The sequence below is a fragment of the Monodelphis domestica genome, chromosome 3 (assembly GCF_027887165.1).
Source record: "Monodelphis domestica isolate mMonDom1 chromosome 3, mMonDom1.pri, whole genome shotgun sequence".
Taxonomy (NCBI): Eukaryota; Metazoa; Chordata; class Mammalia; order Didelphimorphia; family Didelphidae; genus Monodelphis; species Monodelphis domestica.
Genome location: NC_077229.1, coordinates 69,170,014 through 69,182,705, shown reverse-complemented (window position 1 = coordinate 69,182,705; position 12,692 = coordinate 69,170,014). Strand labels below are relative to the sequence as shown.

Genomic DNA, 12,692 nt, shown 5'->3' with positions numbered 1-12,692 from the left:
CCATACTGTCTTCCAATTTTCCCAGCAGTTTTTTTTATCAAATAGTGGGTTTTGGTCCCCAAAACTGGGATCTTTGGGCTTATCATAGACTGTCTTGCTGAGGTCATTTGCCCCTAGTCTATTCCACTGATTTTCCTTTCTGTCTCAAAACCAGTATCAAAGTGTTTTGATGACCACTGCTTTATAGTATAGTTTGAGATCTGGGACTGCAAGTCCTCCTTCCTTTGCATTTTTTTTTCATGATTTCCCTGGATACCCTTGACCTTTTGTTCTTCCAAATGAACCTTGTTATGGTTTTTCATAATTCAGTAAAATTTTTTTTTGTTAGTCCAATGTGTATGGTGCTAAACAAGTAAGCTAATTTGGGCAGGATTGTCATTTTTATTATGTTAGCTCTTCCCACCTATGAACAATCAATATTTTTCCAATTGCTTACATCTAGTTTTACTTATGTGGAGAGTGTTTTGTAGTTGTGTTCATATAGTTCTGTGTTTGTCTCAGCAGATAGATTCCTAAGTATTTTATATTGTCTAGAGAAATTTTAAATGAAATTTCTCTTTTTAATTCTTGCTGCTGAAATGGGTTGGAGATATATAGAAATGCTGATGACTCATGCGGGTTTATTTTTTGTATCCTGCGACTTTGCTAAAGTTGTTGAGTATTGTTACCAGATTTTTGGTTGATTCTCTAGGATTCTTTAAGTACACCATCATATCATCTGCAAAGACTGATAGCTTGGTCTTCTCATTGCCAGTTTTAATACCTTCAATTTCTTTTTCTTCTCTAATTGCTACTGCTTCTAGTACAATGTTAAAATAATAGAGGTGATAATGGGCATCCTTGTTTCACTCCTGATCTTATTGGGAAGGCTTCTATTTTTTCCCCATTGCAGATGATGTTTGCTGATGGTTTTAGATATATACTTCTTATTATTTTTATGAAAGGCTCTTCTATTCCTATACTTTCTAGTGTTTCCAATAGGAATGGATGTTGTGTTTTATCAAAGGCTTTTTCTGCATCTATTGAGATAATCATGTGATTTTTGTCAGTTTGCTTGTTAATATGGTCAATTATGTGGATGGTTTTCCTAATATTGAACCATCCTTGAATTCCTGGTTTGGATCCTACCTGGTCATAGTGAATAACCCTTGTGATAATGTGAATTTTAAAATCTCCATCTTGCTTATTCTAGCACCCAAGATTGTGCACACCCACACTACATGGGCATGTGATAGTCAATGACAAATCAGAAATAACTGATTGCTCACCTGGACTGTCCTAAGCCAAGCTTGAGCCACCATTGGCCCTTGTGAGGCACAGGAAATAAGGTAGGGAACAGCCTCAGGAATTCGCTGACTTCCTGTGGACTGGTCTAGGTGGCAGTTGTTGCTAGGAGCTCTAGCAGAGAGGAGGCTGGCAGACAGCTTTCCTTCAGATTGGTCATGTGAGTCAAGGACTGATTCTCTTCTCTACCTTGGCCCTTTGGGCCTAAACTCCCTCTGGCTCTGCCAGAGGGTTGAGTTAAACTTTTTCCCTTTTCTCCCTTCTCCTTCTCTCCCTCTCCTTTTTCTTAGTCCCATTGTGATTAAACCACCATAACTCCATTCTGACTTGAGTGTTTCATTTTAGGAATTTCATAAGTAAATTCCTTGGCAACAATAAATTAATATTATAACAATCTTTAAAGGTGATTTTCACCATTACAATGATTTGCTGGAGTCTTTTTGCTAGTATCCTATTTAAGATTTTTGCATCTATATTCATTAGGGAGATTGGTCTATAGTTTTCTTTCTCTGTTTTTGACCTGCCTGTTTTGGGGATCAGTACCATATTTGTGTCATAAAATGAATTTGGTAGAACTCCTTCTTTGCTTATTTTGTCAAATAGTTTGTATAATAATAGGATTAGTTGTTCTTTGAATGTTTGATAGAATTTATTTGTGAATCCATCTGGACCTAGGGATTTTTTCTTAGGGAGTTCTTTGAAGGCTTATTCAATTTCTTTTTCTGATAATGGGTTGTTTAGGTAATCTATGTCTTCCTCTGTTAGGCTAGGCAATTTTTTTTGTAAGTATTCATCCTTTTCACCTAGACTGCCATATTTGTTGCCATATAATTGGGCATAACTTTTTTAATGATTGCCTTAATTTCTTCTTCATTAGAGGTGAGGTCTCTTTTTTCATCTTGGATATTGTCAATTGGGTTTTCTTCTTTCCTTTTTTTAATTAGACTGGCCAGTATTTTGTCTATTTTGTTTGTTTTTTCAAAGTACCAGCTACTAGTCTTATTTATTAAATCAATAGTTCTTTGAATTTCAATTTTATTAATTTTTCCTTTGATTTTTAGGATCTCTAATTTAGTCTTCATCTGAGGATTTTTAATTTGTTCACTTTCTAGTTTTTTAATTTGCATGCCCAATCCATTGAGCTCTGCCCTCCCTAATTAGTTAATGTATGAACTCAAGGATATAAATTTCCCCCTGAGTACTTCCTTGGCTATATCCCATAGGTTTTGAAAGGATGGCTCATCATTGTCATTTTCTTCAATGAAATTATTGTTTCTATGATTTGTTCTTTGATTTTGGAGAATTGTATTGTTTAATTTCCAATCAATTTTTTATTTACTTCTCCATGTACCCTTACTAATTATTATTTTCATTGCATTGTGATCTGAAAAGGTTGTTTTTATTATTTCTACTCTTTTGCACTTGTTTGCAATGTTTTTATGCCATAATACATGGTCAATTTTTGTGAATGTACCATGTGCTGCGGAAAAGAAGGTTTATTCTTTTTTGTCCCTATTTATTTTTCTCCACATTTCTACCAACTCTAATTTTTCTAAGATTTCATTCAATTCTCTTACTTCTTTCTTATTTATTTTTTGGTTTGATTTATTTGGTTCTCATAGGAGAAGGTTCAGGTCTCCCAGTAATATAGTTTTTCTATCTATTTCATCCTTGAGCTCCACTAGTTTCTCCTTTAGAAATTTGGATGCTATACCATTTGGTGCAGACATGTTGAGTACTGATATTTCCTCATTATCTCTACTGCCTTTTATCAGGATGTAATTACCTTTCCTATCTCTTTGAACTAGATTTATTTTTACTTTGGCTTTGTCAGATATCATGATTGTGACTCCTGCCTTCTTTTTTTCAGTTGATGCCCAATATATTTGGCTCCATCCTCTTACTTTCACCCTATGTGTATCTATCTTCCTCATGTGTGTTTCTTGTAGACAGCATATGGTAGGATTTTGGATTCTAATCCACTCTGCTCTAAGCTTGCATTTTATGGTTGATTTCATTCCATTCACATTCAGAGTTATAATTACCAGCTGTGTATTTCCCAGCATTTTGATTTCTACTCCTAGTCCTGCCTTTTCTTCTTTCACTATTTCCTTCTACACCAATGTTTCTTTTTAATCAGTCCCCCTAGTTCCCACCCTTATTTTACCTCCCTTTCTTCCCCCTTCTCTTCTTATTCCCATCCTTGTTTTCTTTGCATTCTTTTTAAAAATACCCCCCACCCTCTCCCGCACTTATACTGCTTCCCTCCCTACCAGTCGGTTTGTTGCCCTTCTATTCCCCTATAGGGCACAAATCTATTCTCTGCCTCAATGGATTGGATTGTTCTTCCCTCTTTAGGTTAATTTCAATGCATGTGAGACTTGAGTATTTCCTGTCTTCAACCTTTTTACCCTTCAGTGTATTGATGTTCTCCCCTCCCCCGCCATGAGTTTTTTTTGTTACATATCAGTTCATTCCCTTTTGTTTCTTTTCACATTTCTTTTATTTAACCTCTTTTTTAGCTTTATTTGTGTACATATATACACATGTAATGTATTTATATCTATATACCTATTTATGTCTTGTGATTTCATCCTTTACAGTTTGTCACTGTTCCCTCTAAGAATAGTTCTTCTAGCTTCCCAGGTGATAACAACAGTTTTTAAGAGTTACCAATGACCTCTTTTCTTATAGCGATATATATCATATTAAATTATTGAGTCTCTTTAAAAAGGGTTTTTTATTGTTTTGTTTTTCTTTTTTCCCTCTTTTTAAATTACCTTTTGATGATTCTCTTGAGTTCTGTGCTTGGACATCAAATTTTCTGTTCAGGTTTGGTCTTTTCTTTATAAATTCTTGGGATTCTTCAATTTTGTTGAATGACCATATTTTCCCCTGTAAGAATATAGTCAGTTTTGTTGAGTAGTTGATTCTTGGTTATAGACCTAGTTCCCTTCCTTTCCAGAATATCATATTCTATGCCTTTCGGTCCTTCAGTGTAGATGCAGCCAGATTCTGTGTTTTCCTTACTGTGGTTCCATGGTATCTGAATGACTTCTTCTTGGCAGCTTGTAATATTTTTCCTTTGGTCTGATACTTCTTGAATTTGGCTATAACATTCCTGGGTGTTGTCAGTTGGGGATTGAGTACAGGAGGTGATCTGTGGATTCTTTCAATTTCCACTTTTCCCTCTTTTTCTAGAATATCAGGGTAATTTTCTTGAATAATTTCCTGTAGTAGTGTGTCCAGGCTTTTTCTTTTGTCATGGTCTTCTGGTGGACCAATAATTCTTAAATTGTCTCCTCGAACGATTTTCTAAATTATCTGTTTTGTGAATGAGATGCTTCATATTTTCCTCAATTTTCTAATTTTTTGGTTTTGTTTTAAGTTTCCTACTACCTTGTGAGGTCACTTAATTCTAATTGTTGTATTCTGGTTCTTAAAGACTGTATTTCATTCCTGGATTTTTGATCATCCTTCTCCTTCTGGTCTGATTTTCTTTGGAGGTCATCTTTCATCCTCTGTGCCTCATCTCTCATCTCCTTTGCCTCATCTTTCACCTTCTTTGCCTCATCTTTCATCTCCTTTGTCTCATTTTCAAGCTGGTTGATTTTGGCTTTCAAGACACTATTTTTTGTTTCCAAATGACTTATCTTAGTTTTTAATTTTTTTACCAATTGTCTTTAGCCCTCTCTTAATTGTGTTTTGAATTTTTTTTTGAGTTTTTTCAAAGCCTGTATTCAATTCGCTGGGATTTCTGATTCATCATTTGCTGATCCCTCCTCCTCTGTTCAATTTGCTCTTTGTTCATTGCCTGTATAGAAGCTGTCTATTGTGATTTCTTTCTTCTTTTTCTGTTGTTTGCTCATATTTACCCCTTCTTTATTCCCGGTATTTGTCTGTGCTTGTGCTCCTCTCATTTTTTTGGTTTTGGGGTTTTCTGTCAGTCTCCCCACTTGGAACTTTGACAGAAGATCTCTCTGTACAGTCTGTGGGGGAGGGGTGTTGGATTTTGAGCTTCCCTGTCCTCTGGAGGTTTTTGATTAGATTAAAGTCCAGCAGTCTGTGGAGGAGGGGTGTTTGAGCTTGGGCTTCCCTGACATCTGAAGACTTTTGATGGGATTAAGTTCAGCTGCATTGGGCTGGATGTGGTCTGAGGCCAAAACCTCCTGGAAGGCTGGAGCAATATGGAGAGTCTCCAGCTCTGTGATCAGGCTGCCAGCTCTGTTGTGCTCCCTCTCTAGCTCCTTCCCCACTGCCTGTGTTCCACGCTGTAAGCCTGGCAGAGCCCTGTCTGCAAGGTACACCCTCCAGACAAGCCCCTTTGCCTGCCTAGAGGTTCCTATTGCTGCTGGAGGCTTAGCGCTCTAAGTAGGGGGGAGGGGTCCTGGGATGGATTGTCCTTCTGCCTTCACCCTTGAACCTGAGTGATCTTGAATTCTGGCTTTTGGGGAGCATACCTTTTGGATTGAGTCCAGCTGGAGGGTTCCTTGCCTCTGTGTTTTTGTTAGATTTGGTTTTCAGTCCCCTAGGAGCGTTCAGTTTGTGATCGGTAAGGAAGGGATTTCAGAGATCTGACCATTCTCTGCATCTAAGCCGCCATCTTCACTCCACCCCTAGGAATGGCCAATGGTTTTCAATAAAAATGTTTTCATTCTTCCCTGCTTCAATAATTACACTTTTGAACCCTGTCTGTTCTTCAATCTTCATTATCCTCTGGCACTGAAGATGGAAAATGAGTGATGGTTTACTTCCTCCCCTGAAAAGGTTTAATTAAGACTTGAAGGGGTCCCTGAGGACATAAAGCAGAAAATGGGAGAGGATAAGAGAAATGCACTTGTAGGTGTCCAGTATGACAATGTAATAATCCTTTCTCACAGGCCCTGTATTCTAACAAGGGTGACAACAACTCCAGAGATAAATCTAGGTAGAATATAAACAAAGAATGTCTGACCCCTTTAGCAACAGGCTGCCACTGTCTGTGTGTTACAGACAGATCTGTCCCACTCCCACTCAGTCACATCTTTCTTCTTCTAACTTCTTAAGTTTTCTTAGGAAAGAAACATATCTCACTTTGACCTTTTGCTGGCTCTGCCACTATCAAATTTGATTGGAGGTGTTATTTTATATTGTTAGGATTTGAATATTAGGAGACTTCAGCTGGGTAGCTGTTGGTAATCTACCATCTTGGCTCCAGCTTATTCACATACTTCTACTTTGTGATGTATGGATTCACACTATTTTATAGTTCTATAGTTATTTTGAATGGGTTTTCTTTTTCTATATCTTCCTGCTTGATATTTGTTGGAAAAACACAAAAACTGAGGATTATTCTGTTTTTTTTAAATATATCATGACTTAGTTGAGTATTTTAATTGCTTAAATTAATTTTAGTTGATTCTGTAGGGTTCTTTAAGCAGGCCATCATATCATCTGCAAATACTGATCACAGCCCCCCAAATACTTATCTCTTCACAGTATTACTGTAGCTTCTATTCCTAGAATTATTTCTAACACTAATGGTGATAATAGATGTCCTAATTTTACTCCCAATTTCATTGGACAGACCCTTAAAATTTCTCTGAGATATATATATATATATATATATATATATATATATACATAGATAGATAGATAGATAGATAGATAGATAGATAGATAGATCTGACTCTTCATCTTGCAAAATGCTATTTACCTCCCATCTCTAGGACTGGTTCTCAATTCACTGAGCTACCCAGCTGCCCCTGAGTGGAAAATCTTTTAAACATGTAACTGTAATCATTTTGCTAATTTTTTATTTAGTATTTTTGTATCAGCAGAGATAGTATGCATAGTCTTTAATTTTCTTTTCTTTCCTTTGTCTTTCCCTTGTGCAGGTAGCAAGACTTTGTAATAACAATAGTTTCAATAGAATTACATATTTCTGGTAATAGTTTATATAATATTGGGATTGATTTTTCTTTGAAGGTTTGATAGAATTTACTTTCAATTTTATCACTAGAAATAAAAGAAAATTATTGAGAGAGTAGCAGGAATGGCTTCACAGAAAAGATGACATTAAAACCGACATTTTAACAAAATTGGATAAATTTAATCATTTCATAGTGGAGGGCTCACATGAGTCATTCCACACGTATAAAAAAAGTGTGAGGATTCTTTTTGGCCCTATAAAAAATTAACAACTTTATAACCATTTAACCCCTTCCAATTTCCTGTTGGGTGGAAAAAGGGAAAGAAAAAAAGGAATATGTTGGTGATTCAATAAGGAATAAGTAGGTAGAACTCATTTCTCATCACTGAAGTATTCTAGAAGAAGAATATACAAATATGGAAGGAGTTGGGGGAGCAGGCATCACTTGAACTTCACTCTCCTCTGAATAGACAAAGGAGGGTTGAATACTTATTCTCATATATACTTTCTCCTGAAACCCCTACACAGAATTGTGCCCTTGCATTCAACTCAGTAGGGAAAGAGGGAGAGATAGTCAAAAGAGATAGAAAGACTTAAAAGTGATAAAATGTAACATCTAATTGATGAGGGCAACTGACAAGCAAAACAAAACTTCTTCCTTACAAGAATATATCAACTAAAGGTAAATTGGATTGATTCCTTCCACATTCATGAAGTGTAGGTGGCAAGGATGAACTATTCCATTGCTAGGCTAATGGAAAATGGACCATAGTTCTAAATATGCTGTAACTCCATTATCCACCCTTCTGGTCACAGGGCCCAGTGCAGAAAGCAAGGGCAGGATAAGGACCACAGATAGAGAGCCAGAGACCATAATGACTACAACTTGTAGCCCTGCAGTAAGAACACACGCTGTTCTGGCAACAACAACAACCCCAACCACTACATCTGGTATTTCTGGTTTGGAAAAAATCACTGTGCCTGCTTCCTCTGCCTTGCCAGAGACTATGGTAGCACCAACTGCCTGGTCTGGAGTGGAGATGAGCCCATCTGAAACTATGCTCATTGCAGAGATCTCAACCACCCTACCTGGGGATGGGACAGGAGAAGGTGTTCCTTCCTACCCAGCTACCGTTGACCCCACAGCATCAACCACATTCTTCTCCTGGACCAATGTGCCTCCAGCAGGGTCTATAAGCTCCTCAGCCACAAGTCTTTCCAGTGTCAGTAGAGAAGATCCAAAGCCAATTCTCTCTCTGGACACATCTGCTTCAGAGATCACATCCATGGCTACTGCAAGGGAAGGGCTGGCCCTAACTGAGTCCACAGCCACAATGGAAATCAGTCGAGGAGCTGAGGCTGAGATTCTGTCCACAAGTGGTTTGCCCAACATCTCAGCTTCCCCTCTCATTCCCAAAGATAAAATATCCACCTGGGCTACCATGACCACTATTGCAGACACTGGTAAGAACACTTCCTTCATTATCTTTCCTGCTGGAACATGGGGTTATATGTTAGTGAAATAGAGAGAGGAAAACAATCATCGCAGTTATAGACTCTGAGTCTGACATGTCCATGGAAGTCAACCTTGCCTTTTATCCCTTAATGACTCATGAAGGGTGTGTGATACAGTAGAAAGAACATGCATTCATGCCAGAGGACCTGGGTTCAAATCCTAGATCTGATATTTTCTTCCCATACAGGGAAGATTGATCAGGAAAGACAGATAATAAGGATGGAGCTTTTAAGGGATGGAGAAGATAAGCCTTTGTTTATAATTCTGATGACAAATTCATTTGGCAGTTGTCAACAAGACACCTCCTGGTACTTTGTGGATAGGATTGAGAACATGTCAAGGGCTAGAGTTATTATCAATCCATTCATACCTGCACTGGACAGATCAATAATAGCTAACACATATAAGGCCTATAATATTAAGGGACTAAAAGAGAGACCCATGTGGAGGTTCCAACAAGAATATTCAGAAGGTGTTGAAGCTTAAGGAATCAAGAGTAGGTCATCTGACATTTATCTAAAATTCTTTCTATGGGATGCAAAAATTAACACCCTTTCCCAGAGTTCATGATGGATTTCCCCCCCTCCAACCACATTATTCAGTGGCTGACCCAAGTAGAGGATATGGGACCCACCCCAACTCTATATCCCTTAGACTGTACCCTTTCCTATAATATTCATGTATGGCCATGGTCAATAGTTTTCATTCACAGTCCTTCTTTTATCAAACATAGCTCAAGCCAGGGCTCTCACCATCACAGGGACAGATACCACCCCTACATGGCACAGGACACACTCTTCTTCACCTCCTGTAACCTCATCTGAGGTTATCCCCATGACCTAGAACATGACAATCAGTTCTCCCCAGGACTGATGCCACAAATCTAAATTTTAGCAAAAAATCAGTTATGCTCTCCCCCTTTCCCCTGTAGTCATTTCTTAGCCCTAAGTTCCCAAGTTCAGTGGTAAAGAGAAACACACATGTCACACTGACCACTTCTAAATCTCCAGTGTTCTCAGACACTCATCCTGGAGGCTAATTGGTCACCTCTGCAGGTTCAGCTGTCCTGGGAATGACTGCTCATGGTGAGCCACATGAAGTCTTAGAAAAAGACTCACAACTTTCCTTGACCACTTTAACCACAGAGATCACAAAAAGTAGTAATTTGATAGACATCACATGATGATTTGTATCTTCTCCACCACCTTGTCTCCACCCTCAGCTTTTACTCTTACAAATTTGAATTAGTGTAAACTGGAAAGTAGACTCTTTTCAGAAGAATTGGAAGCAAAGGTCCACCCTATTACCTCATTCCTTGTAATTCTTTTACTTAAGCTATTTTGTTTGGGAGAGGAGGGACTTTTAAATTTCATCTTAAAAACATAGTTCATTTTATCTTGCTATCTATACTCTATCCCTCAAGTGATCATAAACTGTCCACCTGTTGATAAATTTGAAAGTTAAAATTTTCCTCATAACTCTCATTTTTTTAGCATTTCACTCTTTATATCTTACTAATTTGAAGTTCATTTCTCTAAGTCAGGCAAGATGTTGGTTCATCCCTAGTTTTTGTCAGATTAATTTTCAGGTTTCTTTGAAAAATTTTTTCAAATAATGAATTCTTACCCTTGAAGGTGGACAAACCTCTTCATTTTACATGTGAGGAAACTAAGGCCCAAAGGTAGGACATGGGAGGGTAAGGATTTGAAGCCAGGTTTTCTGACTTCAAATTCACAAGTTCTTTATAGTGCCAGAGTAATGATAATGATTATAGCAATCAACATTTGAATCAAATTTAAAGGTTAACAAAGCAATTTATCTCATTCATGTAACATTTCTGAGGCTCAGACATGGGACTCTCTTTCTCTCCTGTACAGCATCAGAGAGCCCCTACTTGAAGGTTTTCAACCTCAAATTCACCATCCTCAACCTGTTCTACACAACAGACATGGGTCAAAGGGGCTCCAGCAAATTCAACTCCATTGAGGATGTCCTGCAACCTCTGGTGAGACTCTACCTCCACTCCTCTACCTCCTCTCTCCCAAGCTTTCTTCCTCAGCCCTGGGTATCCAGGCTTGCTATTTATTTAGCCAGGCACTCAGCAGTTTCTTCCTTTCCTTTTGTTTCTAGATCAACAACTTGTTTAGAAAAAGCAGCTTTGGCCCTCACTATTTTGGATGCAGGCTGACTTTGTTAAGGTGAGAGTCATGGGAGCTGATGGTTCAAATAGTAGGAACTAGCACATTCCCATCTGACTTAGATCGTGTCCAGATTGGTTCTTCCTCCACTTCCCTGTTGTAATTCCTTCTTTCCCAAGCTGAGGTGGGTAAAATATCCCAACCAACAAGCCATTAGAAAAATTCTGGGCTCCTTCTAGCCTTTTTCATGTGTAGAAAAGCTCCTTTCCCCACAACTTTTCTAAAGACAATGTTGCAACTGTTTTTACTTTTTCTTTATAGTTCCACATACAAGGAATAAAGTACCAAGTGGTGCTTAGTAAAGGACTGCTTAGAAATTACAAACATTACCTTTCTCTAGAATTAGAGAATTGTAGATTATAAGCTAGAAGGGACTTTCAAGTTCATCTGGATTACTTTCTTCATTTACAGATGAAAAATGAAGACCCAAGGAGACTTTTCTAGAGTCAAAGATACTGTCAAATCCAGAATTTTAACACAGGCCCTTTAACTTTAAATCCAATGATCTTTCCACTACTCTAAAGAAATTACTGAAAATAATCAGACCCCATACACACTTGTAAACATAGATATGAGTGAATTCACACATCCCTGCCAATTCCACTGTGTCCGATGAGAGTGCTAGGCTTGCAAATAGGAAGACCTGAGTGCAAATTCTCTCTCAAACTCAATGAACTGATGCGGAGTGAAATGAGCAGAGCCAAGAGAACATTGTATACAGAAAGTAAACCATTGTGGAACAATTCAGTGTAATAGATTTTGCTACTAGTAGTAATTCAAGAATCCAGGAAACTCTTGAAGGACTTATGGGAAAGAATGCTAACCACATTGAGAAAAAGAACTATGGAAGTAGAAATGCCAAAGAAAAACATGGAAATTGGAATCAAGTGATAACAATTTGTACATCAAGTGACAACAATTTGTACAAAGCAGTGGAATGCCTTGTTGGCTCTGGGAGGGGAGATTGAAGAAGGGAGGGAAATAAAATGAAGCATGGAAACAGTGAAAATTATTTTAAAATAAAAATTAATTTAAGAATTCTCTCTCAGACAATTACCAGTGGTATGATTCTCAGCAAGTCACATAACTTCCTTTAGCCTCAATTTCTTCATCTTTAAAATGGGAAGGTTAGTTGTGATCTCTTCCATGTCCTATTCAACTCTAAATCTATAATTCTTTCCAAACCTTTTTTTTCAAAGTAGGCCACTTCTCTCATGAAATATTCTCTGAATAACTAAATTTCACTAACTAAACTATTGGTGTCAAACTCAAAAGGAAACAGAGGTCACTAAATTGTACATCAAAGTCCTTGTGCACCACATATTGACTCAGAAAACTATGCAAATTTATATATTTTATCATCAACAGTTTAAGATTAGAGAGGAACTATGAACTACATTTTAGTCTGGTTCAAGTGACTATCAGGGAGGGCCATGTTTAATACTTCTTGTCTAAATCCTCAATTTCCAGGTCTATGAAGAATAGGATAGCAACAGCAGTGGATGTCGAATGTGCTTATCAGGAAGATTCCTCCACCCCTGTCCTGGACCTAGAGAAGATTTACTGGGAGCTGAGTGAACAGACCCATGGAAAAACAAGGCTGGGACCCTACATTCTACATAAGGAAAGCCTTTATGTGGATGGTGAGTGAATTGGAACATGCACCTTTGTTTCTCTGAGTGGTTCTATTTCTAGAAATTGACCAGCCTGCCCCAAATTCTCCTTTCCTTTTAGACCACCTTTGTCTCCATGGGTTTTTTTTCCTACCCCTCCTGGGAGCACT

At 37.8% G+C, this 12,692-nt stretch overlaps 1 protein-coding gene across 3 annotated transcripts in view; it reads left to right on the top strand.

Annotated features, from left to right (window-relative positions):
- Positions 1 to 12,692, top strand: part of LOC103106400 (mucin-16-like) — a 123,382-nt gene that overhangs the window by 107,663 nt on the left and 3,027 nt on the right. For all 3 annotated transcript variants that reach the window (XM_056820596.1, XM_056820595.1, XM_056820597.1), the window contains 4 exons: positions 8,012 to 8,659; positions 10,589 to 10,716; positions 10,842 to 10,909; positions 12,380 to 12,552. In XM_056820596.1, the coding sequence (XP_056676574.1) occupies positions 8,012 to 8,659; positions 10,589 to 10,716; positions 10,842 to 10,909; positions 12,380 to 12,552 (1,017 nt within the window). The remainder of the gene's footprint in view (positions 1 to 8,011; positions 8,660 to 10,588; positions 10,717 to 10,841; positions 10,910 to 12,379; positions 12,553 to 12,692) is intronic.